Source organism: Salvia splendens, chromosome 3, assembly GCF_004379255.2.
Source record: "Salvia splendens isolate huo1 chromosome 3, SspV2, whole genome shotgun sequence".
Lineage (NCBI taxonomy): Eukaryota > Viridiplantae > Streptophyta > Magnoliopsida > Lamiales > Lamiaceae > Salvia > Salvia splendens.
In genome coordinates this window covers 8,246,381-8,272,459 of record NC_056034.1, presented here as the reverse complement: position 1 = coordinate 8,272,459, position 26,079 = coordinate 8,246,381, and the positions used below count along the sequence as shown (strand labels likewise).

General features: G+C 37.2%; 2 protein-coding genes, 1 long non-coding RNA gene and 1 other non-coding gene across 4 annotated transcripts; 2 read left to right on the top strand and 2 right to left on the bottom strand.

Annotated features, from left to right (window-relative positions):
• Positions 1-1,775: 1,775 nt before the first annotated feature.
• On the bottom strand, positions 1,776-3,795 carry LOC121793945. Its single transcript, XR_006049199.1, has 3 exons — positions 3,456-3,795; positions 2,494-2,588; positions 1,776-2,412 (listed from the first exon to the last, which is right to left on the bottom strand). It is a non-coding gene; the product is annotated as an uncharacterized LOC121793945 (long non-coding RNA).
• A 1,884-nt stretch (positions 3,796-5,679) lies between these two features.
• Positions 5,680-5,786, bottom strand: LOC121797559. The gene has a single exon (XR_006049918.1). It is a non-coding gene; the product is annotated as a small nucleolar RNA R71 (small nucleolar RNA).
• Positions 5,787-6,353: 567 nt separating this feature from the next.
• LOC121796516 lies at positions 6,354-7,633 on the top strand. Its single transcript, XM_042195348.1, has 3 exons — positions 6,354-6,713; positions 6,762-6,936; positions 7,035-7,633. Exons 1-3 carry the CDS (start codon positions 6,354-6,356, stop codon positions 7,631-7,633), a joined length of 1,134 nt encoding a protein of 377 aa, XP_042051282.1.
• A 15,510-nt stretch (positions 7,634-23,143) lies between these two features.
• Positions 23,144-24,158, top strand: LOC121793449. Its single transcript, XM_042191454.1, has 2 exons — positions 23,144-23,426; positions 23,553-24,158. The coding sequence occupies exons 1-2, from the start codon at positions 23,264-23,266 to the stop codon at positions 24,005-24,007; spliced, it is 618 nt and encodes a 205-aa protein (XP_042047388.1). The 5' UTR covers positions 23,144-23,263; the 3' UTR covers positions 24,008-24,158.
• The last annotated feature ends 1,921 nt before the right edge of the window (positions 24,159-26,079 follow it).

Genomic DNA, 26,079 nt, shown 5'->3' with positions numbered 1-26,079 from the left:
AAAATCACAAACGTATAAAATAATTTAAATGTACAACTCCAAAACTTAAAATTAAACAACTTTAGAAATCAATCAAGCGGATACACATATTTATGATATAGGGGATGCACTTCAAAAATATCACATTTCAAGTTCACAACTTCCCATCAATATAGGCCATTTGATTTCAGTCACGAACGCACATGATTTTGCCACATCACCTGCTTGGAATTTGATTTAATATTCATATTTGCATGTACGAAGGATAAGCTTGGAAGTTGGAATGTACATATTGATCAGCTATACTAAATCCCTAAACTGCCGTCATTTATGTAGGAGAAATGGGAAGTTACAATCTTTACTTTTTTTTATATTTTTTTTACGGTTGAATTAATCAATCTTCACCAAGATTTCATCTTTTCCATAGTTGAAGAAGATTTAAATAATCTGTTCAGTCGAATTATACGATACAGAATATACAATCTCTATACTGCCAAAATCTATAATCACCAAGAATGGCATCATTGGAATTTGACAATTCATGCGAAGGTCAGTTGTTTATTTTGGTTGATTCACGTTCAGTTGGTGTTCTAATTTGCTCTTCGTTTTTTGACTTTTGTGATTGAATTTAAATTTCAGTTTTTTATATTTTTTCATTTGCCTTTTTAAATGAATATAAATTCTAGAAGAACGCGTTTATGAACGTGAATCTGAATAAATTTACGATTTTATGCTACAAGATGTCATAGGCATGTAATCAGAGTTGTTCGTACATATGTTTATGCAACAGTACAACTTTCGAAATAAACACACATATTCCAGAAAATCGCAATCTAATAGAATGCAACATATACGACTTTCGATGCAATATTTGGTAGATATTGTGCATTTGATATCATGTAGATTTTATGTACTGAGAATTATGTTTCTGTTTCAATGCGGTGCGTACCTGAGTGTCCAGATGAGTTGAAGTCCGTTGTAGGAAAGAAATTCAGAACTTTAGACAAGTTGACATTGACTCTGAAGTGATGGTTGAAGCCGATCCGAAGCAGCTTGCCGTGAACAAAAAGTACGAAGTACTCTTGGGATTTGGTAGAAAGTTGGAAGCTAAAATTGAAATTGTACTTGCATTCACGAGGGCGTTCAAGAGCTTGGGAAAAGCATTGAATCAGATTTTCATGTCCTCTCACTTGTTAAGAAGAAGAGCATGATTGAAGAATTCTATGGTCGTCCTAGGCCAGTTGAAATTGATGTTCATCCTCCCAAAGTAGTCAGGACCAAGGGTTCATGCAGTCGAAAAAAGTCCAATAAAGAGGCGACCATCTTCATGGCTAGTAAACCACAACGAAGATGTGCAAAATGCAATGAATTGGGTTATCATGACTCGAGAAATTGTAGCAGACAAAGCAAGGGCAAGGGGAAGGAGAAAGTTAGAAGAACGGTTTTTACTTGCTGAAACTATAAAGTTTGAAGAACAATGTTATTTTATTATATTTAACTTGCATACGCTGGTTTAATTATACATTTTCGAACAAAATTACATTGTACCAATGACTCTTTACAGTTTTTACAGTGCAATTCCATTTGAATTGGGATAGGTGAAAGTTTTTATCTCACCATGAAATGATTATATTTGTTACAGTCAATATTTACATTACTGTCCATGCAAAGTTGCATTAATGTCATTACAAAGTTGCATTAAGACAATTAAAAAAATTAAAAAATAGACAGCATAACACCTACACAAAATAATTGCATCATAAACATATATGATTTGGCTGCATAAAATAGACAAATAACATTAACAGACATTCGCATTGCTGTCAAAAAAATGATTCACAATTCAAATACAATAGAAATCTCCAAGTCAAAAATAAAGATCAACTAGCAGTCCCAAAATCTATTTTGTCATAAACCACTGTTTCCATCACAAACTTATAACATAAACCTAATTGCATGTTTAACAAGTATCAATTGCATTGTACGGTAAAAAGTTGCTTCACAACATGGTATCCAACAGATAACAGCAAGCTCTTGAAAATCATAAAACTCTCGTGCGTCACTATTTAGTATATGTTGCTATTATTTTCTCAACATCAATTGGCCCTTTCTTCTTCCCTTCCTCATTGCACTGTTGGGTAAGATGCAGGATTTTATACATCACTGCGTTTGAATTCCCAAAGAGAAGCTCTTTGCTCATTTTGGCTCTCAAGTACTGCAATGACAGCGAGCTTCTAGGAGTAATCCGCACTTCCATTCATTTGCTTTTTGGCCCATGAATGTCTCCATGTGCCTCATTAGGTACACTCCACTGTCGACCTTGTTTGTGGCAGTTGTCCACTCTATTGGCAGCACTGTTGGTTCAACGTTTCTCAAAGCAACAACTTCTTTCATATTCCCACGGGAGTCCAACATATGTAGAAAGTATTTCTTCTGCATTGAAGACAATGGTTCAAGGTGAATGAGTTATGGTCTTTCAAACATATTTGGTTACCTTGTTTTCAGGAACTTTACCGTTGTCACCGGGATCCTTAGAATTCGCCGAATCTGTTGAGCGTCGCGATCAGTTGCCTCATCAGCTAAATTCTTTTCTTTCCGTCGCTTGTTCACTAAGGGTTTAAAAAAAACTCGAGTCAGACCATAATAGTAAGCAAATTTTTTAAGTAAGCAAAGTATCTCAATAAGAAGCAACATTTCAAATAGCTTAAGCAAAGCTTCCCTTAGCCAAATTAAGCATAGCCAAGCACAAAGTAAGCAATATTTTGTACAAACAAGCAACATTTCGAATAGCTCAATCAAAACTTTCTAATGTGCACAAAATATCAAACAAAAATAAGAACATTTAACAAGGAATTAATTACAGATTCTCGAATAGAATAATCATTATACAGAAAGAATTTAGTAATGCACAGAATAAACAAAACTTGTTTTAGCCAATTTAAGCATAGTTAAGCACAAAGTAAGCAATCGTTTGTCCAAAAAAAATAACATTTCGAATAGCTCAACCAAAACTTTTCAATATACAAAATATCAAACAAAAATAAGCACATTTAACAAGAAATAAGATAAATATCACTACAAATTAAGCAATGTAGAAAAAACAATAAGCAATTTGTTGTAGCCAAAATAAGCATAGTTTAGCACATAGTAAACAATCATTTGTACAAAATAAGCAACATTTCAAATGGATTAAGCAAAGCTTTTGAACACACAAATATCACCCAACAATAAGTACATTCAACAAGAAATTAAGCAAACAAAAAAACTAAATTAAGCAACAAATCAGTCGCAATAAGCAAAAGGAATACAACGATAATAAGCACAAACACCATACCAAATTGAAATAACAAAAAACATCTAACCAAACAAAATAAAGCAAATAAACATAAATTCACGAAACAGAGAAATATTCAACAAAACATGAATTCGCAAACATAAATTCATGAAACAAGAACCGAGAAAAAGCAGTAAATTACCTATTCGCGAAGATTCTTCGACGCTAGGCTCTATGTTGTTTGAAATTGCTCGTCATTTAGCCATTTATCGAATTGGTGGTCGGTCGATGCAAGCAGTTCACGCTCTTTTGGAAAAAAACTGGACTTTATTGCCGCCAAGATTGTGGTCAGCGGCGGGATTGGGCTAGGGTTTTGATTTGACAATGTGTTTTGGAGGTTTTCGGAAGTGAACGCAACGAAATTGAGAAGTTGAATAAATTGGAAAGAGAGTGGAAATGTTTGAAATGAGAGTAATGAGCAGACGGATCGTGTAATTGAGTGACCCCTGAAATCTCGCGCCTCTAATTCGAGGAGTGGGTTAAATACACGAACCGACTAATTTACCCTTAAATGCAACTAAAATACTAAAAAATGCAATCCCAGTCGATGAAATCATAACCCCACATCTGTATATCTAACGGTTCATATTAGTAGGATATTATAACTAGATAAGTCTATATGGATTGTAGTGTTCCCTTATATGGAAGTTGCATTATTCTCTTTATAAAATTATTCAAAGTACCAGTTACTTATCTCTGCCACAAAACAACCATTACAGTTTTATATTGTGTACTTGTATTCCCTCCGTCCCATAATAGATGTCATACTTTCCTTTTTAGTTTGTCCCATAAAAGATGTCACATATCCCTTTTTGGAAAAAGTTATCTCTCACATTAATATAAATATACTATTTTCTCTCTCCATCTAACACACAAAACAACATTTCTTAAAATCTCGTGTCATTCTTCAACTATGTCATCTACTATGGGACGGAGGGAGTATGAATGGAGTATATGATATTATGATTGGCCTATTCTGCACTCTCTTAATAAAAACTACTACTTCTATATCGTTTTCATATAGCGATATACTCTCCAATGTCCCATTAACACGAATGTTAGCATGAAAACGATTTATACCGTGATGATGAGATATTTAAAAATAGGTTTCTTTGACTAACAGCTTTTACAACTTTTCAAGGGAGCAAATCTGCTTTCTATGTTCACTAACGTGTACAGATGTAACAAAATGGGGACAAAATTGAAGTACAAATGCAAATTCATCAAGTTATGGATTTTTCAAGTGTGATACGCGTAAATTTTGTCGCATTATAGATATTTCTAATGGTATGTGAATAATTTTTGTAATGGATGGACCTAAGAAAAAACATCAATTCTTCTTGTTAATTTGTTGTGGAGTTACTTGTATCAATTGAATTTACCTGCCGCCCATTCCCCATTTTCTTCTGCCCGAATATTTGATTTAATAAAAAAGAAAGAAAATCAATTGATTGTTAAATACTCAAATCTTCAAAATCAATCATTAATTATAATTGAGCGCGGCTCAAGCAAATTACCATTGGATAATTGTTAATTACAATCATTGTGATATTATTATAAAGGAATTCGCATATATACTTTTTAGGTGACAATATTTTTTATTTGAAATATTTTATGTGAACATTTAGATAAAATATTAATTGTCTTAGGTCGGAATAATCAATTCTATATGCGTCCCCATGGCCGTAATCAGAATTTGTGTGTTACTTATAGTCCACATTATTTTCTAAGATCATTGACATATCACATATCATCATATTATTGTTAATTCAATATCTCAAGATCGACGTTGATTTAGTCCATGAATGCAAAACTAAAATGAGATGGTTTTGCTAAGAGTTGGCCTTAACAAGTAGTACTATATTCGATATAGAAGTGTAATCAAATATCAAAACATTATAATTATATTAATATTTTTAATTTTTACAATAAAAATAGATTTTTTAAATCCAACTTATTGTCATCCTTGTCTCATTTCAAAATACATTAGTTTAGAGTTTAGTGTGATCCTTGTCTCATTTCAGTATTAACTTTATTCTGGCAAGTGTCTCATTTTATGGATCCATATTAAAAATTGTGAAACTATTCATTTTACCTTTAATATGAAGCAATGGAGTACTATCTTTTAGGGGTATATTTATAATTCAATTTACTAAGCAATAATTATGAATGATAGAAACAAAATTATTCCATTTCTTATAAGCCGATATAGACTATTCGTGGAGTGGGTAAGTAAGAAATTAATCACTAATTATAAACATGTAAATATTATTTTTTTAAAGGGCATAATAAGCATAGTAATTTGAAAGTCATAAGGTTATATAAGTTCAACATCTAGTTTGGTTTTCCCTCTTAGCTCTACTCTCAACCTACAAGCGGAGATCTCCCATTGTAAAATGAATAGCCAAGAGTTTATGTTTGAAGCATGGGAGAGATTCAACGCTTTGTTGAAGAAGTGTCCCAACCATGGGCTATCTCTGGGCCATCAAGTGAGCCTCTTCTATAATGGATGCTCGGAATTAATCAAAAATCAACCAGACTTTGGCTTCGGGGGATCATTCTTGGACAAGGGGGTGGATGAGTGCAAGAAGATGCTTCAAAGGCTTGCATACACTAGCAAGGGTTGGAGCTCGGGTCGAGATGGTTCAATGCCGGTAGCTTCGGTCATTGATTCGGATTCATTCAATCTCCTCAACCAACAAATGATGATTCTCAATCAAAAGGTGGATAGCATTAGTTTAGGGTGGCACCTATTGGAGAGCCTCAACCGCCCGTTGAAGATGTCAATTATATACATCAAGGAGGAAACCAAGGGGGTAATCCAAGGAATTTCAACAATTATCGCCCTAATAATGGGGGTGGTAATTATCAAGGCTACCGTCCACCATTCAATGCGCATCCAAACCTCTCATACAGAAATCCAAGTAAAGCTATCCAACCACCTCGACCTTCCGGATTTGGAGCATCAAGTGGGGCCACCAATGTACCTAGCACCTCAAAATCCTCGAGTGATGTCACAAAAGAGCTTCTAAAAGCTCTCATGGAGAAGACTGATGGGATCATGACACACTCCACTATGAGGATTGATAAAGTTGAGACGGCGGTAGTGGAGGTCACCACAAGATTGGGGGCCTTAGAGCACCAAGTGAGTCAAATTGCTCAAGCTGTTGGGCAGATACATCAACCAGGGCAATTCCCAAGTACTACAATTCCAAATCCGAAAAATTGCAAGGCAATCTACTTGAGGAGTGGGACAAGCTATGAGAGTCCCCCTATGCCTGAAAAGGAAGCCTTTGTACAACCCGAAGAAGAGAAAGAAGATGAGGAGATAGAGGTGGAATCACCTAATACGCCACCCGAGATTCATTCCGCAGCAATTGCTCCTCCCAAGCCAAAAGAGGTTAGATGAGAAGTTTGCAAAATTCCTTTCCCCCTAGTGGTGCAAAAGAAGAAGTTAGATGGGAAGTTTGCAAAATTCCTTGAGATCTTCAAGAGGGTGCACCTCAACATACCTCTCATTGAGGAACTCCAACAAATGCCCAGCTATCTCAAGTTTCTGAAGGAGATTATGTCCAAAAAGAAGAAGTTGGTTGATTACGAAACCGTGAGCTTGACCGAGAATTGTAGTGCAATCATCCAATAAAAGATGCCGGCAAAGATGAAGGATCCGGGAAGCTTCAACATCTCTTGTGTGATAGGGAATGATAACATAAATCTAAAGCCTTGTATGATTTGGGGGCAAGCATAAATCTCATGCCCCTAAGCTTCTTCCGGAAGTTGAAGTTTGGTGTCTTGAAGCCGACCACCATCACCCTTCAAATGATGGACAAATCCGTCAAGTTCCCCAATGGACTCCTTGAGAATGTATTGGTTAGGGTGAATGATTTTATCTTCCCCGTGGACTTTGTAGTCTTGGATATGAAGGAGGATCCTAATGTCCCACTCATTCTTGGAAGGCCATTCCTTGCAACGGGGAGAGCTCTAATTGATGTCACCAAGGGTGAACTCACTTTTAGGCATGGAAACAAGACGACCATCCTTTCCATATTGGACAAGATGAAACGCCATGAAATAGAAGAATCCAAAAGAGTGGAAGAGGTGCCTTTGGAGGTAGAAGAGTGCAAGGTGATGAATGTTGCATATGAGCAAGCTAAGGATGATGAGGTTGAGAAGCATTTGGAGGAAATTTTGCTCCCCAATTGGTTCTTTGAGCTTGAGGATGAAACAAGTTTGGGGGAGAAAAAGAAGGAGGTGCCAAAATTGGCAAATGGTGAATCTCATGGAGTTGACTTTGGAGAAAATGACAAGCCTATTTGGTGAAAAAACGGCTAAACAAGCTCTATTTGGCCGCAAAAGCTAGGACAAGGCCGGATGCGGTAATCCGAGTGAGGTTGGATCATTAAGTGAAAGCTTGAAGACCGTCGGGCAAACGACGTTAAACAATTACGCTATGGGGGAGGCAACCCCTAGTAGGTACAAGTTTTAAAGTTAATTTTGTTTAAGTCAATGTGTTTTTTTTTCTCATTTTTAGGAATTCTCTTAGTGTTTATTTTGTTTTATTGTTTAGGGTATGTTTGATACCCCAAAATGCTTTTGAATTGAATTTGTGTTTGTTTTAGTGTTTTGGAACAGGAAAATGGGAACGAAAGGGTGAAAAATGGAAGGAGCAAAAAAGTTGGGCCGCAATACAGATACTTCGTCCGGCCGAGCGTTTTCTAATTTTCAAATTGCCTGGTAGGGCGTTTTGACTCCTATATAGAGTAGGCGCGCGATTTCAGCCTCATTTCGCCCGGTTTGACGCGAACCCTAGCCCCCAAATTCAAATTCCGGCGATTTCCTCTCAATTCCTCCCTTCCAATCTCACTTCTACACTCTAATCTATCTTCTACTCGCTATTCTACACATTTTTAACTGTTTAATTGGTGAAATTTTTGCAAAACCAATGCAAGAACTTAAATTTCCGAGTTCCACCTAAATTAAACCCAAAAGGTATGATTTTCTCCCTCTATTCTTCATTACCCATGGTTTATTGTGGCTATTTGTTTGATTGATGGATGAATTTGAAGAATCTTGAGGATATTTGTGTTTTATTTTGGTTAAAAGTAGATGTGTTAGTTGAATTGTTGAAATTGGTGTTGATGCATGTTTACATTGTATAGGATGGACTTGAATGAATTGATATGTTGCCTTTGTTTGATATTGATGCTTGAATCTTCTTGTTGGGATAGAATTGAGATTGTGAGGAGTCGTTCTGTTGAAAAGAGGTAGAGTTGTGATGTTTGGAGGTTTGAATTGTTGATAATTGTTTTAATTGGATTTTGGGAGAAAATTTGGTTACAAGCATGTGGATTAGTGAGGAATATCTTGGTCTTTGAGTGAAATTTACAATCTTTGCATGCTAGGACAAGTTGTAGGATGAATTTGAACATCACTTGTGCTTCATATTTGAATTTTATGCTTAATGTTGGGTATGTGGTTTGATTGTTGATATATAAGCACATATTGGGGGGGGGGGGTGATGCCTACACTTGTGTTTTGAATGATTAGTTTGATGATAGAGGTTAGTGAAAAGTACTCCTCGGTGTTAATCTGTTGTATGCTAGACTTTGAGCTAAGTTTGGGGGAGTACTTTTACTTTGTTTGGTTGATAGATTTTCTAGGTTTTGGTTACATTGCTATCTAATGATACCTATTTGTAGGTACAAAAATGGTTCTTGTTGCACGGAAATGCGGGGTCAACCTTAGAAGCGATGACGAGATTGACAAATGGAAGGCCTTGGCCAAGCTAGACTACAATGTTGCTAAGCAACCATGCCGAGACCTGCTTCAAAGGCTAGGTCTCCTCCAATGCTTTGACGAATTTTGTGAGGTGGGGGAGCTTACCTGGATATTCACTAGGGAAATTGTCTCCTTTTATCGCCTAACATTAGAGTTCTTGACTACATTGGAGGTGGTGATGAATAGAAGAGCGATTACATCTATCAAGTTTCGACTAAGGAACGAGGAATATGAGTTGCCCATGGGTGAGTTGAAAGAGATTTATGGGATCACTTCTGATGAGTTCGAGATGCCTTTTGAGTTCTGGAATAGCAAATTCTGGACTGAGATCACCCTTGAGACCGAGGGGTTCAGGGCCAACAGGGCTAAGAACTCAATGATCCGCAACCCAGTCCTCCGCATGATCCAAAAGGCATGCAATAGCCATCCTTTTGCCCGAACTAAGGCGAGTAGTGTACAGAGAGATGAGCTATTCCTACTTTTCTGCCTCGTCTATGGGAGGTCGATGAACATGGCCCACTTCATTGTCAAAAATGAGGAGCGAACCTCCAAGAGGACGGTGTGCACCATTTGTTGTGGAGCAATATTGGGTGTAATTGCGCAACATCTGGGGGTCAACACTAGGGGCTTCCAACAAGATCAAGGGGCCACCTTGCTTGACATCGAGACCCTCCGGTGGTCTCACGACATCGGAGTAGAGTGGGGTCGCCGTGTCTTCTTCCTACAAAGAGCCGGTGATCATTTTCCTCTTTCGGACCCCATAAACACATACATCAATGGGGCCGTTGATAAGAGGAATTGGAAGATGAACTCCCCCGTCCACAAAGCCATTGTGGCTGCCCACCCGACTGAGAGATTCCATGATTTTAGCCCGGAACCAAATGTTCACATTGAGCATGCGGAGTTTCCGGAGCACTTGATGGTGGAGCAACCGGATGATAGAGCGGGAGATGTGGAAGTGCACGAAGAGGAGGCCGATGAAGAAATCCCACATCATGATGGATATGGAGTAGGGACGAGCACCCAAAGGACACAGAGCCGGCAAGAGCGCGAAAAGGAGGACTATAGCTCCCTCAACGAGAGGATGGCGCGGATGGCCAAGAGGAGTACTGAATGAAGCACGGTGGAACCAATTCACTGAGTTCAACAATGCACAGTAGGCCAACCTCAATGCCCGACTCGATGAGTTCAGAGGCTACTGGCAGCATCCGCCACCTCCTCCGCAGTGAAGGTCCATGGGAGATCCATTCTCTTTCAAACTTATCCTAGCTTTGCTTGGAATAAGTTTGAGGGGGTGTCTAGTGGATTTCCTTTTACTTCTCTCTCTTGTTGATTTGATTTGATGATACCCCGGCCTGTACCCCTATTCTTTTGGCTATATTTGATTATGATATTTGGGCATATAACCTAGCTTATGATTTTCTTTGTTTTTGGATTTTGGGGAATGTTTTCCTTGTTCCACTTGTGTTTTTGAGTTTATGTTTTTAGGATTGTTTTTCTTGTGTTTATGTTTTTAGGTTTATTTTTCTTATGTTCTTTGTGTTTTGAATAATCTCCCTTGGGTAGGATGACAATAGGGTGAAAAATTGAAGTTTGAACAAGTGTGAGACATGTTGGAGGAGTTGCCAATGATGATTTTGTGCAAAAAAATTTCAAAAATCTTGTTGATATGGCTAAGTAAAGTGTAATTATTCAATTCAAATTGCCTAAAGTGAATTGCATGGTGCCTTGTCCTTTGCCAAAAACACCTTGTGAGTACTGAACTATTTTGTTCTTAAATGTGTGTTTTATCTCAAGCATGTCATATGTTTCTAGAACTTGCTCGCGATCTCCTTGAGTCTACATAGTGGTTATTGAGATAAGGGAGGATGTTAGGCCTTCTTTATTAGCCAAATCTTATTCCTACTCGTTATGTTAATTATCCTTGTTAGCCCACTTTGAGCCTATAAGCCTTTTCTTTGACAAACCAAGGGGTTGGATTTCTTTTGTGTTACTTTTGAAAAATCAAAGAGAAATGAAAGTTTGGAAGTAGTGTTAACAAATGAAAAATAAGCTTGTTGAGGTAGAAAAGAAAAACAAAGAAAAAAATAGTGATAATACCATGCAAAGCATTGAGAAACAGAAGAAGAAAAAAAGAGAAGAAAAGGAAAATGAAAATGAAAAGAGTCAATAATTGGTATTTGGTGAAAAGGGGTATCTTGAAGGTTGAAAAAGAGGTGAAGAACAAAAGTGGAATGTTGATAGGTGAGTAGAGTCTAGGCAAAGCCTAAAGGTAGCTAAGATTGGGGAAGAAAGTTGGTAAAGATGAATAAGTTATATCTTGGGGATTACAGTCACTTTATCCAAAAAATTACCTCACCTATCCAAAGAGCCTACATTACAACCTATAGAAAAGACCTTTCGGACCTTAGATCTTTAGTCACACCGTAGTAGATGAGAGTGTAGATTTCGAGCAAGCTTATGGTAACCTATGCATGACTTGATGATTTGAGAGTTATGTCATGAGCTTATACACTTTGAGAGTGAGTGAAATTTCTAAAATGCACGTTGCATTTTCTCCTTGTGAGGGCAAATTGGCAAGGTTGATTACATGATAGTAACTTGAAGCTATATTTTATAATATATTTTACATGTTTACAAGGCCATTGATACTTGTTCTTTATTTCATTTCTACTGAGGCAATGATGACACTCCAACATCCTTACATGAGTTTGTGATTCTTGCTTCTATCTTCTTGTTCGAGGATAAACCAGTGTTTAAGTTTGGGGGAGTTGACAAACTCATAGTTTAGGATGTTCAGGTGGGTGATTAACACATGTTGTTGAATATTTTGAGGTATAAAGTCTAGGTTTCATCCACTTATTTGCTATTTTTAGAGTTAACGAGTTTGTCGGAGTCTTGATGCAAAAATAGGTCTAAAACGGGTAAAACGGAGCGAACGAGCTGATTCCAGAGAGTTCGCCTGGCCGAGCGTTTTCCAGATACAAGATGCCCGGTCTGGCGTTCAGCCTAGGATTCCAGAAAGTTTGCCCGGCCGGGCATTTTTCATCCGACAAAATGCCCGGTCGGGCGTTTGAAGATAATGTCGCGGTTCTTCCAAAACGCCCGGCCGTGCATTTTCCCACTTACAAATCGCCCGGCCGGGCGATGACGCTAGATGCCCATTTTTGCCCATTTTCACTGCGAGTATAAAAGGGTTCTCACACATTTTCGAACCCTAACCTCACACACATTTTCGAACCCTAACCTCACACATTTTTCACTCCGAGTATAAACCTAACAATAATTATTATACAAATAAATATTTTCTATATACAAATCATATTTCTCAATAATTCTTTGTTTTTATCAATCAAGAATATATTTGAATAATAATTTTGTTTATATATATCATACAAAAGATGAAGAAAAGTAGAAGTCAAAAGAAAGTTTTGTATCTCACATTGGAAAAAGATCAATGGATGCTCTAAACATGTAGTTATTAAAGAAAATACTTCAACATATTGTGTCCCACATCGAAAGTGAAACATAAAACATTCAAGGATGTCTCTATAAAAGAGAAACAACCAAGAATGATTTTGTCCCACATCGAAAGTGAAACATAAAACATTCAAGGATGTCTCTATAAAAGAGAAACAACCAAGAATGACTTTGTCCCACATCGAAAATGAAACATAAAACATTCAAGGATGTCTCTATAAAAGAGAAACAACCAAGAATTGTTTCATAAATTCACAAGCCCATCAAATATATATGGGCTAGTATGAATTTCTTGTATTCATTTATTTGTAAAAATTGTTTTTAAATACAAAAATCAATTTTTATAAATAATCTTTTTTTAAAAATTCGGTTGAACCGGCGGTTCAAATCGGCGAACCGCCGGTTCACGGTTCAACATTACTTCGACCCTGAACCGGCCCGTTGGAACCGGCAACCCGCCGGACGGTTCAAACCGCCGGTTCTGGTCCCGGTCCCGGTTCATGAACCGGCGGTTAACCGTCGGGCCGGTTCGGTTTGTGCACGCTTAGATTGTATGGATTTAATCTATGGTTGAATGCTTATCTATCTCATTTTGTTGGTTTTGTTGATTCTTGAGCTTTTAATATCTAATTGGTTAGCTACCAATTAGATACATCATTTTTGCCTAATTGTTGTCATTGAGAAATGAATGATTAGGATAGATGTGTAATCAACAACTCCGTGCATTACATGTGATCGAGAGATGCATGAGCTAGAGAGAGTGCTTGGGTCCGTTGTTTTAGGGAGTCAATCTCGAATTGTATGGAGGAGACTCCTTGTAACGGCCCGAAAATTTTGAAAATTTAAATTAGTTCAAATGCGTTGGAGGTCGTAAATAAATTAATTTATAGGTCTTAATTAGTACTATAACTTAGTATGTTGGGTTGGTAAAAAAATTAATTCCAGAAGTGTGTAGATAGTTCTTACAATGTGAATTATTTGTTTGTGGTGTTTATTATTAGAAGTATAGAGAAAGAATAGAAAAAAAAGAGTGATTTAAAGAAATTGGAAAATTGAATGAGATTTTTATACCTATTTCTCCCTTCTGGAACTTACGGGAGTCCTCTATCCCTCCATCACATTTCTACACCTCTATTTCACCATGGACACACACGCACACATTCCTCCGGGGAGCGCTGCCGCACCTCCGGCAACCATCGCCTTCCGTTCAGCGTGGCAACCCTCCGTGTCTCCCTCTCTGCCTCGTCACATCTCACCTCCCTACACACCAAAACACGTACATCTCTCTCTCTGCAGCGGATGTCCGACGGATTTTCCACCACCACCGTCCCCGTTTTCCGGCAGCTGTGAGTTGGAATTGTCTCCCCTTTGTGTAACACGTGCAAGGAGGAACATGAACCAAGGATTTCGATGTCAAGGCTCCTTGGACTCGAGGTAGTGTATTCTACATTAGGTATGGAAAGAATATACTGATGTGTTATGTTAGTAATTATTGAAAATAAGTATTGATATGAAAATGAGTATATTTGACTGTGTTTACGCCCCGTGCTTGAGTGTGTTCTGTGGGTACAATTGGCATGCCATAGGACAGCAGCGCTGCATTATCTGTAATCTCTCGTCTTCTGGATAACCGAAGCGAGGATCGTCTGTTATCTGATGGGCCCCTATCTGATCTGTCTGATATGCACCCTAATGGGTGATCTGATTATCTGTCTGCACCCTAATGGGTGGTCTGGGCGGCGTCCTCTCGAGGACCATGGCCGCGTCTGTATCTGATTCTGTTTCTGATCTGGTCCGCGTACCCTAGTTTGTCACTAAGCACTTAATGGGGCTATATGTGTTATGATATGTGAGAACAATGGTGATTGTTATGTGTTATGATATATCTGGTACATGAGAGCAGATTTTGTTATATGTGTTTGGATATGTGAAAACTATATTCTTATGTGAAAAACGATATTATGTGATGCTAAATGATATATTCTGATGCTAATGATCCTCTGATGCAAAAAGGGTGAATCTGGTATTGTTTGATATGATTTGACGTTCTATGAAGTTATGATGTTGCTCGACACTAGCAACTGATAATTGATCATATTTATTGGTATATTATGTGATTATATGATTATGCCTTCAGTAAGTCCCAAGAAATCAAAAGAGGAAAGGTCAGACTTTTATTGTTGGTTATTTTGATATGTATATGGTTATGAGAATGTTGGCGATCTGTATACGCGTTGGTGTATAATTAATATTGTGACATATTCTGTGGTTAACTCGATAATTGGTGATGTGCACTTTACCTTGTGTTCTATCTTATTGGTTTATGAATTTATATGTGACTATGTATCTGGTAAATTCCATGAGATCCAGGAATGATGACCTAAACTTGTGATTATGATGTTGGGGGTTTCTGATATTAGACATATGTAAATAGATATGATGAGGTAGGCTTTGGAGTGTTTTCTGGATTAATAATAATGAAAACACATAGGTTGCATAACGTTTACTTAACTCCGGAAATTAGGCTCTATTGTTGATTATACTACTGCGCTTGTTGAAGCTCATTCCATTCCTCTTTTTCCCCCCTGCAGATTAATTCTTTCGATGTACAGCTGCTCAAGTTGGGTCACTAGCCAGCCTTTTTGTGTTCAAAAAAAATTCTTTCAGATATTCTAGATGTGGCATGTTTAGAAAGTGTATTGTAGTTCGGACGTTTCATTTACTTCGCTATCCAGGTTGTATAAATATATATATATATATATAGACTTTCGGAAACAGGTTTATGGTCTAATTTCAGACGATATATAGCAGTTTTTTTTCGTTTGTCAAGTAAAGGAAAATAATCTCTCTGTATAAAAAAAAAAAGAATCAATGATTTTCTATTAAGTCGGGATTGGTACTGAAAGGTGACATCACTTATTCGATTATTGAATTAATCGGGTAAGGGGTGTTACATGTTTTGGTATCAGAGCTCAGGTTTAGGCGGTCCTAGGCTTGAGACGTGTTTAGATGTGTCTAGAAACATGCCACATAGGATTTTGATTTGTCATTGCTAGTGGCCTGATGTGTACATGTTTTTCTGGCTTCAAGACTTGACAACTTTTAGTTTCTGAGTGATATTGAAAACCCTTCTGTATTAGGTTCGAAATGGTGAATTGAGGTTGAGTAGACCGATATCGTATAGTCATTTGGCCGGCTATTGAAAAAAAAAGCTTGCATCTGTTGCTCTTTAAATGGGCTCTTCAACTTATATTATATACGATGCTAGGCGTCGTCGTGTTCTTGCTTTATGTCTTCCTCAAGTTTGGCTTGCCCTCGCTTTCTGAGTAGAACTTTCTCAACAACACCACGAAAAAGTCCACTCTGGTTGCCCACTGATCTGATCATCCATCAAAACTAGGCTTTAAAGCTCCTTTAACTGATACGGTGTAGTAATATGAATATGCCAAATGAGAGTTATCCTTCGTGATCTCTTCCTTTGAGAATTGTTGTTTGGGACCCTCCAACGTGTTTGCTTTTTTGTTGACCCTATAAGATAATTGAAGGAAGTGATTTTTCCTGCTAGTATTGTTACCTTGGAGAATTATCTTCTTTGATTAATTCCTAATAATTGCATCCTTCCGGGTCATCTAAACATTAAGTGTTTACTTATCTACCACCACTGTGTCATTATTTTCTATACCGAGTCTGGAGCCACTTGCAGTTTATGTGAAACATGATTCTTACCCTTGAAACTTGGGATACTTTTGGTTGAACCTTCTGTCCTTTGTGATTTATTGTCTCTAATGACAATAATCCTTTACTTGTGTGCTTTTGTCACTAAATTTTTGTTGAAGAAGTTATTCAAGCTTATGTCTTTCATTTTGACAAAACCTCTTCGATAGCTGTTTTTAAGAGATGACACATTAACCATAGTATCTTTGATTGACCCATTCGATATAAATTATTGACGTTCTTTCCTGCCGAAATTACACTGATTCCTTCTTTAGCCCTATTGTTTAAATTGTCTTCTATCTCGAGACCTTTCTGCAACTTGAGATTTGAGTTGATGTTTTACCATTATCTCCAACGACTCTGCTTCAATCATCATCTCTATGAGTTGTTTTTCTTTGAACTATCTTCGAAACATATGGAGCCAGCCACGATATGATTCGTATGTTCCTATTGAACCTTAACCATGATGTTTGTTAACTTAAGACCAGATGTGGCTCAGAGAATATGCCAATCAGTCTCTGTTCTGTTGAAATTTTTACCACTTCAATCATGCTTTTTGACTTTCAGATTATTGACCATTCGCTTATGTCCTACAGATGCTTAAATTGTTCTGGGAGGTAATAAATATCTGAGCAAAGTTTCCATGTGACTGAGAAAGTAGTTAAGTGGAACTAGCCACTCCATGTAACTCGAATCTCAGTAGCGTCCTTCTTCGACAAACCGATGGGTTTTAACTTTGAAGTCATTTCATTGGACTTATTGTCAATTCATCCTTACCATCGGTTACCTTTTCCAAGCCTGTTCGGTAATTATTTGATGAAATCTTTTGATCAGTCACTCTACTACAATGTATTAAAGAGATCATCTATTTTCTCGTCATAGTTGTTTCATGTTGATTTTCCATTCCATGGAATTTGTGGATCAACTCTTCCAATTGGTATCTTCATGTCTTGATCCGAAATATCTTTTTGTGATATCATATTCGTTGAACATCTGAGATGGTCAATCTCTGAATTTTCTTTTGAAGATCAAGTTTAACCACTTATTATTCACTTGATGCATCCAATAAGTTAATGATCCATTTTTGCCTCAATAATTTCCTAAATCATGTGAACCGTATTAACCAATCTCTGTGTCAATCTCTGTCTCCTGTCATCTAATATTTCTCGTACATCTGCACTAGAAAGTCATGCCTTAATGGATTCCTTTGTATCTGAGTTTGGATCACCTTGTCCAGGATCTTCTGTTTTGGCTTACTAGAAGGCAATATGTGTCTCCATACATATTTCTTCCGTAACGTGTAACCTTCTATAATTCGATACTGTTCTGTACCCTTGCCTATTGGAGTTGGTGATATTTTTGACCATCTGATGTTAGTTTCTGCTACCAGAACTTCTATCAAAGATAAATTGATTGTCTTGTTGGTAAGTTTCTTATGATCCTTTCTGAATAATCCACTCGAGATATCGAGGTATTTTCTAAACACTCTCTCTCTGGTGAATAGTGTCTCTATGTCTGCATTTGAACAGGATGTCTTATGGCTCTTATATTACAAACATTGCTTTTGGTGAAGTACGGTTTGCATTTCTCTGTCATTGAACAATCCAATCTCATTGACAATCATACCGATTCCTCTCCCCAAACTTATATCACGTGTTATCTTCGAATCAATCATTTACTTTATATAAAGTTCTCTTTCCTTTTTTTTTTGAGTACGAATTGTTCGATCGGAAATGGAACTGACTTAAGATTTTCCTACACTTGTTATGTTATGAAAGTTCTTGAGGTTCATTCGAATCTGAGTTGCGATAAACCTATAATTTGTGCTCACTGATATTAATCCTTGAGCCTACGATGATTGGATCTGAGATTATCTTGCAAAACTAATTGTTGGTGAGAGATTGTGACTTGTGACAAACTGAAGATTTAAAACTCTTGAATTCAAGTTGGTTTGGTTACTATGATTTAAAATCTTTGAACTACTGAGATAGTGATTGGCTTACAGAAACTTCACTACATGCTTATGTGATCATTTGGGATTCTGCTATCTGATGTTGATGAGATTTGAGGGAAAAAAAATCATATCAATGCCAATTGTTCTTTTTGTCTTTAGTGTGGTGGGCTTGGCTAGGACTAACTTTTGCATGAATTGGATATAAAATTTCCTTGAAAGAATATGATATGAAAAAAATATTTTGTCTCTTCGATTCAGGTATCAATTTCGAGGACGAAATTTCCTAAGGGGGGAGAGTTGTAACGGCCCGAAAATTTTGAAAATTTAAATTAGTTCAAATGCGTTGGAGGTCGTAAATAAATTAATTTATAGGTCTTAATTAGTACTATAACTTAGTATGTTGGGTTGGTAAAAAAATTAATTCCAGAAGTGTGTAGATAGTTCTTACAATGTGAATTATTTGTTTGTGGTGTTTATTATTAGAAGTATAGAGAAAGAATAGAAAAAAAAGAGTGATTTAAAGAAATTGGAAAATTGAATGAGATTTTTATACCTATTTCTCCCTTCTGGAACTTACGGGAGTCCTCTATCCCTCCATCACATTTCTACACCTCTATTTCACCATGGACACACACGCACACATTCCTCCGGGGAGCGCTGCCGCACCTCCGGCAACCATCGCCTTCCGTTCAGCGTGGCAACCCTCCGTGTCTCCCTCTCTGCCTCGTCACATCTCACCTCCCTACACACCAAAACACGTACATCTCTCTCTCTGCAGCGGATGTCCGACGGATTTTCCACCACCACCGTCCCCGTTTTCCGGCAGCTGTGAGTTGGAATTGTCTCCCCTTTGTGTAACACGTGCAAGGAGGAACATGAACCAAGGATTTCGATGTCAAGGCTCCTTGGACTCGAGGTAGTGTATTCTACATTAGGTATGGAAAGAATATACTGATGTGTTATGTTAGTAATTATTGAAAATAAGTATTGATATGAAAATGAGTATATTTGACTGTGTTTACGCCCCGTGCTTGAGTGTGTTCTGTGGGTACAATTGGCATGCCATAGGACAGCAGCGCTGCATTATCTGTAATCTCTCGTCTTCTGGATAACCGAAGCGAGGATCGTCTGTTATCTGATGGGCCCCTATCTGATCTGTCTGATATGCACCCTAATGGGTGATCTGATTATCTGTCTGCACCCTAATGGGTGGTCTGGGCGGCGTCCTCTCGAGGACCATGGCCGCGTCTGTATCTGATTCTGTTTCTGATCTGGTCCGCGTACCCTAGTTTGTCACTAAGCACTTAATGGGGCTATATGTGTTATGATATGTGAGAACAATGGTGATTGTTATGTGTTATGATATATCTGGTACATGAGAGCAGATTTTGTTATATGTGTTTGGATATGTGAAAACTATATTCTTATGTGAAAAACGATATTATGTGATGCTAAATGATATATTCTGATGCTAATGATCCTCTGATGCAAAAAGGGTGAATCTGGTATTGTTTGATATGATTTGACGTTCTATGAAGTTATGATGTTGCTCGACACTAGCAACTGATAATTGATCATGTTTATTGGTATATTATGTGATTATATGATTATGCCTTCAGTAAGTCCCAAGAAATCAAAAGAGGAAAGGTCAGACTTTTATTGTTGGTTATTTTGATATGTATATGGTTATGAGAATGTTGGCGATCTGTATACGCGTTGGTGTATAATTAATATTGTGACATATTCTGTGGTTAACTCGATAATTGGTGATGTGCACTTTACCTTGTGTTCTATCTTATTGGTTTATGAATTTATATGTGACTATGTATCTGGTAAATTCCATGAGATCCAGGAATGATGACCTAAACTTGTGATTATGATGTTGGGGGTTTCTGATATTAGACATATGTAAATAGATATGATGAGGTAGGCTTTGGAGTGTTTTCTGGATTAATAATAATGAAAACACATAGGTTGCATAACGTTTACTTAACTCCGGAAATTAGGCTCTATTGTTGATTATACTACTGCGCTTGTTGAAGCTCATTCCATTCCTCTTTTTCCCCCCTGCAGATTAATTCTTTCGATGTACAGCTGCTCAAGTTGGGTCACTAGCCAGCCTTTTTGTGTTCAAAAAAATTCTTTCAGATATTCTAGATGTGGCATGTTTAGAAAGTGTATTGTAGTTCGGACGTTTCATTTACTTCGCTATCCAGGTTGTATAAATATATATATATATATATATATAGACTTTCGGAAACAGGTTTATGGTCTAATTTCAGACGATATATAGCAGTTTTTTTTCGTTTGTCAAGTAAAGGAAAATAATCTCTCTGTATAAAAAAAAAAAAATCAATGATTTTCTATTAAGTCGGGATTGGTACTGAAAGGTGACATCACTTATTCGATTATTGAATTAATCGGGTAAGGGGTGTTACACTCCTACTCTAGAGATTGATCCACGTGTTAGAGGCACCCGAGAGGGGTCTAACCAACCTTCCCGACTTTCCTAACCACCCTTGAGGCCCAATAGATGAGCATGACCCTTAGTTGACAGCTTTGATCCATTCTAACGGATCCATTTCCCTATCATTTCCCAATTTGTGTGAAAACCATCGTTTATTTGTTTTGCTTAGTTAATTGTCTCTATTTGCTTACTTGTTCTTAGTTCTTAGTTTAAGAAAACCAAAAACTCATTTTATTAGTCTAGATAGTGTTCAAAGTTGCTTCATAATACTCAAACCGGATTTTAGTCTTCGTGGATCGATAATTTTAGCTTGTCACGTGCTACTTATCCCGTACACTTGTGGGTGACGTTTTAATTGCAAAAATAGCATGAGTTAGTCATAAGCCTATAAATTTTGTATTAATTCAAAATTACAGCATATTAGCCTCTAATATCATAGAACTTTCAAAAAATTAGGTTTTCCCCCACGTACTTTCAACTTGGTAAATAATATAACGAATTTTACGTGCATTCACTATTTCCCACTAGCGAAATAATTCTAGCTATAATAATGGAATGAAGAACAATTTTGGAAGGTGTGCTTCAAGAAAAACTATCCTCAAAGATTGAAGAACTTGAAACTCTTGAAGTTATTGTCGAGAAATTATGAAAAAAATTCGTATCACGATATTATCTGTCCGAATTTTTTTGCCGGTATGAAATAAGAAACTCAGGTAAAATTTGTGATATTATTTGCCAAGTTGAAAGTTTATGGGAAAAATTCACCTTTTTGAAAGTTCTATTATATTAGGGGTCAATATCTCATATTAAAAATCAAGTTTTTTTTTATAAAAAATTCATGTATTTTTATAAAAAACCAGAGTTGCTTAAAATTCACAATTTGAAAGTATAATATGTATACTTGTAGTCAATTAATTCATAAAAATAAGCCTTTTCAATATTAGTCAAAGAAAATTCAACTATTGACTGATATTCTGATTTCGAAGAAGTAAATTTATTTAAATGACTGAAATAATTTTTGGGATCCACATGCAATGTGAATATGTCCAGCGTTGTAAACAAAAATCTCGCCATATTCAATTATTAGTATTTTCTTTCTAAAATCATTCTAATTAAAAATAGTCGTTTTTGTGTAATTTCACCCCACCACCCCAACCAACAAAAGTGCTAAATCCGCACGTCATTTTCCAAAATCCAGTCGGGTATTTCTCATTGGTGATCAAATAGTATTAAAAAATAGTTTAATAAATTAATGAAAAAGATGGCATGCAATTTGACAATTTGTTATTTCGAATTCGAATTTTGTTCATATTTTTCTAAAGGAAAAATAAAAAGAAAAAAGCTAAGAAACGCAAATCATCTAATTTATCACGACAGTTGTTGCTGGTGGCCATCAAATTTTCCTTTCAAACAATTCGGTCTTCGTCATCTAGGACCTTCTTTGAAAATTTATCAGAAATGGTGTGTGTCATAACTCGTATATTATTAGTATAAATTATGTTTACTCTTCTTCGTTTTCTTAGGTAAATATTCTTTTTGGTTATTGGTATTAAATTTCAATGTTAGATACTCTCATACTCCACATTTTGTTGTAGGATATTGTACTAAATTTCAAATTTAGATAGTTGTAATTAGCTATGCTATGCTTGATTTTATGTAAATAAATTGGTTTGAAAAGACTGGTGGTGTACAATTTTCAAAAGTAGAAAATGCATATTATTAAAAATAAATATAGTAATAAAACAAAATTAGCAGGTTTTTAAGTCATTATATATATTCATTGTGTTGTGGTCCATGCGGAATCATTTTTCATATCCGAAATTCTTGGATAAAGTACTGTTTCATATTGAGCATTACAGTATGTATTCTGTATTCATAATTATTCTAAAAAAGTAAAAATGCAAAAAAGTCCTTCAAAATAATCATCAAATCTTAATAGTAGTAGGATTATCTATCGTAAAAGTTCTCCATTTTCCAATATCTCTAAATAAGTACTTCATCTGTCTTTATATAGTTGAGTCGTATTCTTTTTTTGGCTGTCTAAATATAGCTAAGTCATTTTCTATTTTAATAAAAAATACCGATTTTTCTTCTCTCTTATTTTACTCTTTATTACTTTATTCTGTTTTCATCTTTCTACTTTTTTCCTTTCTTACTTTATTCTTCATTCACTTAATTCGCTTTTAACACAATTTCACTTAACTCGCTTTTAACACAATTTCTTAAATCTCGTGCAAAAAAGAAACATTTCTACTACAGAGGGACAAAGAGAGTATCTTTTAATCAATATTTGTCATTCAACAAAATAAAAACATTAGCATACTACAAATATTCTATAACTCTCACTCATATTAGAGATATTAGAAAATTAAAATATTCAATAAGATACGTATAAAAATAGGAGCCAGAAAACTCTATAAATAAGTGTTCGATATTTGGTAGCTTCCAGAGGCTTTGCCACTCCTTCATTCTTCTTGTTAACATTCTGTCTCTCATCACCACCTCCACCACCAAAAAGCAGACAATACCCATAGAAATCCCCCACAACACCACAACTATGGTTGGATCTTCACTTCCTTCTCACAATCTCACTCCCAAATCCATCAAGTTTCTATGTAGCTACGGCGGACGGATTCTCCCCCGTCACTCCGACGGGAAACTCCGTTATCACGGCGGCGAAACTCGCGTCCTCTCTGTTCATAGCTCTATTTCTTTTTCCGGTGAGCAATTTATTCAAATGCTTATAATTGGTGAATTTTCGGAAATTTGTTACACAGCACATCTAGCATGAGTGTTTCAGATTTAGGTTTTATTTGGGGAAAATTCTAATATGAATGAAATTATAGAGCTGTTGGTGAAGATGGGAGAGATGTGTGGATCATCGGTGAGTTTGAGGTGCCAATTGCCCGCGGATGATCTGGACGCTTTGATATCGATAACCTCCGATGAGGATCTAACCAATCTCATCGAGGAATACGATCGGTCGTCGTCCTTGAAGATCAGAGCCTTCCTCTCCGCCCCCAAATCCAGCAAAAAGGTGTCTCCGCCTACCTCCTTCAGCAGCCACTCGAAATCTGCCTTCGGTATGTACACCGGCGGCGGAGGTTTACCTCCGAGGTGCCCGATCTCCGGCGGTCGGCAGTTCAAACGGATCTCGTCAAAGCCGCCGGCGTATCCTATTATTGTGGGACAGAAAGTTAGCGGAAAAATTCCTCACCAATTCGTATATCAGTATCAGATTGGGCAGGGGAATGGTTGCCGCGTCGGTCGCCTCATTCACAACGGCAACCACTGGCAATAGCCGGAAATCATTAATTATGGAATATGGTAAAATTGTAAATGTGATGATGTATGATGCATAGACAGTATATGACCGAGTCAAGGTCAAGGGGATCCTATTTTTACTGATCCCCAATCTTCTTGCCAATTGATGGAAATTTTATGCCCATAAATCTTCTTTGTCGTAACATCACAATTCTACCATTTCACACACTTTAGATTCTCTTATTTCATAGTAAAACTAAAAATGTATTTTTGCAGTAATACGGGTTTGTATCGAAATAAACAATTAACCCACCCTACTTCTATATTGCCTCCGTCTCGGAATAGTGAAACTTTTTCCTCTTTAATTCATCCCTAAAAAGTATAAACTTTTTAATTTTAGAAACTCCTTTCTCGAGATCCATTCTTCATTAATAATAGATGTTTTCTTTTCTATCATACTCCATAAAAAAAGAATTTCCTAATTGAATGGATCTTATTTTTTTCATATACTATCATGATATTGAGTGAACTGGCTCATTAGTTTCTACCGTTCGAGGTTGCAGCAACACAGATCCCTAACAAAAAAAAATTCCCAGATGACCCTAACATTTAATGAATCATGAATGCGATTTTATTAGTCTCTTTTCAGACGAAAATGCCTAAATCACTTGAAGAGCAATTTAATCAAATTGTTTCTGCCAGACATGCACACCCTTATGTCATACCTGCACATCTGGAGAGAGTAAATAGTTCAGCCTAGCAATAGGCTAGCAATAGCTTAACCAACGCCCTAGCCCAACAAATAAATTGACAAATACGAAATTAAAATTGAACATATTACCGAAAAAGTGCAAACATAATTTTCATACAATAAAAATAATAAACACATTACAATCAAAAAAAGGTCTACTACAATAAAAAAATGATTAAACAACCATTCAAACAAATTACAAAGATATCAAGGTGCAATCCTACGTGCCCATAACTCTTCAATTATATCATGCTGGAGTCGAATATAGGCTTCTTGCAAGCGTATATCAGCAAATGCTTGGACCCTTTCAGCCTCACCTCGGGGTATCCCCATTCGTATGGAGGCGGTGGCCACACAGTTGCTTTGTCCGACACCATCTTCATTGGCCCTATCAGTGAGTTCTGCAACTTCATTTTGGACTATCATGTTATGCATGATGATACATGCGTACATGACATCAACAATGCAATCAGCATACCACAGGCATGTTGGACCCTTCACCGCAGCTCATCGTGACTAGAGCACATCAAATGCCCGTTCCACATCCTTGCGCGCAGCCTTTTGTCGTTGCGCCAAGTAAATTTTCTTAGGATATGTTGGCATCTGATCGTCTTCACAAATACGGGCCACCTGGGGTATATCCCATCAGCCAAATAGTAACTCATATCGTGCTGGTTGCCGTTGGCGACGAAACTGGTGGTCTGACCCACGCCAAGGCACTGCTCATTGAAAAGGGTGACGACTGTAGGACGTTGATGTTGTTGTTCGACCCAGCAACCCCAAAATATGCTTGTCAAATCCATAGCCTGTAGTTAGCTACGACTTCGAGGATCATCGTGTGATTCTTGCCTTTGAAGACGCTCGTGTACATCCCTTTCCAAGCGGCGGTGCAGTTCTTCCACTTCCAATGCATACAATCTATGCTGCCCAACATTCCGGGAAAACCGTGCAAGTTCATCAGACCTTGGCGTCGTGAGGGGTAGGCTTTCGAAGATATGTATCCCTGAATATGTGGATGACGCCCCGACAAAAATTCATTAGACACTCACGGGCAGTCGTTTTGCCTATGTGAAGCTACTCGTCGAACATGTCGGCCACGCCTCCATAGGCCAACTGCCTAATTGTAGCGGTGCACTTCTTTATCGGCGATAGACCAGTCTACAGCTCGCATCCTCTCTGAATCGGAAATACTTGTACCGAGCCTCTAACGTCGTCACGATATGCAGAAAGAGCGGTCGGTGCATTCTAAAACGCTGACGGAAAAACGACTCCCTAAACCGTGGCTCCTTAGTGAAGTAGTCGTCAAACAACCGCTGGTGGGCACCGACGTGGTCCTGGGCGACTGTAAGTCAATGATG

Coding starts and splice junctions, on each gene's coding strand:
- LOC121796516 (XM_042195348.1), top strand. CDS start 6,354: ATGGAGAAGACTGATGGGATCATGACACACTCCACTATGAGGATTGAT. Junction 6,714..6,761: donor CTCCTCCCAAGCCAAAAGAG/GTTAGATGAGAA, acceptor GTGGTGCAAAAG/AAGAAGTTAGATGGGAAGTT. Junction 6,937..7,034: donor CGTGAGCTTGACCGAGAATT/GTAGTGCAATCA, acceptor ATAAATCTAAAG/CCTTGTATGATTTGGGGGCA.
- LOC121793449 (XM_042191454.1), top strand. CDS start 23,264: ATGGTTGGATCTTCACTTCCTTCTCACAATCTCACTCCCAAATCCATC. Junction 23,427..23,552: donor TAGCTCTATTTCTTTTTCCG/GTGAGCAATTTA, acceptor ATGAAATTATAG/AGCTGTTGGTGAAGATGGGA.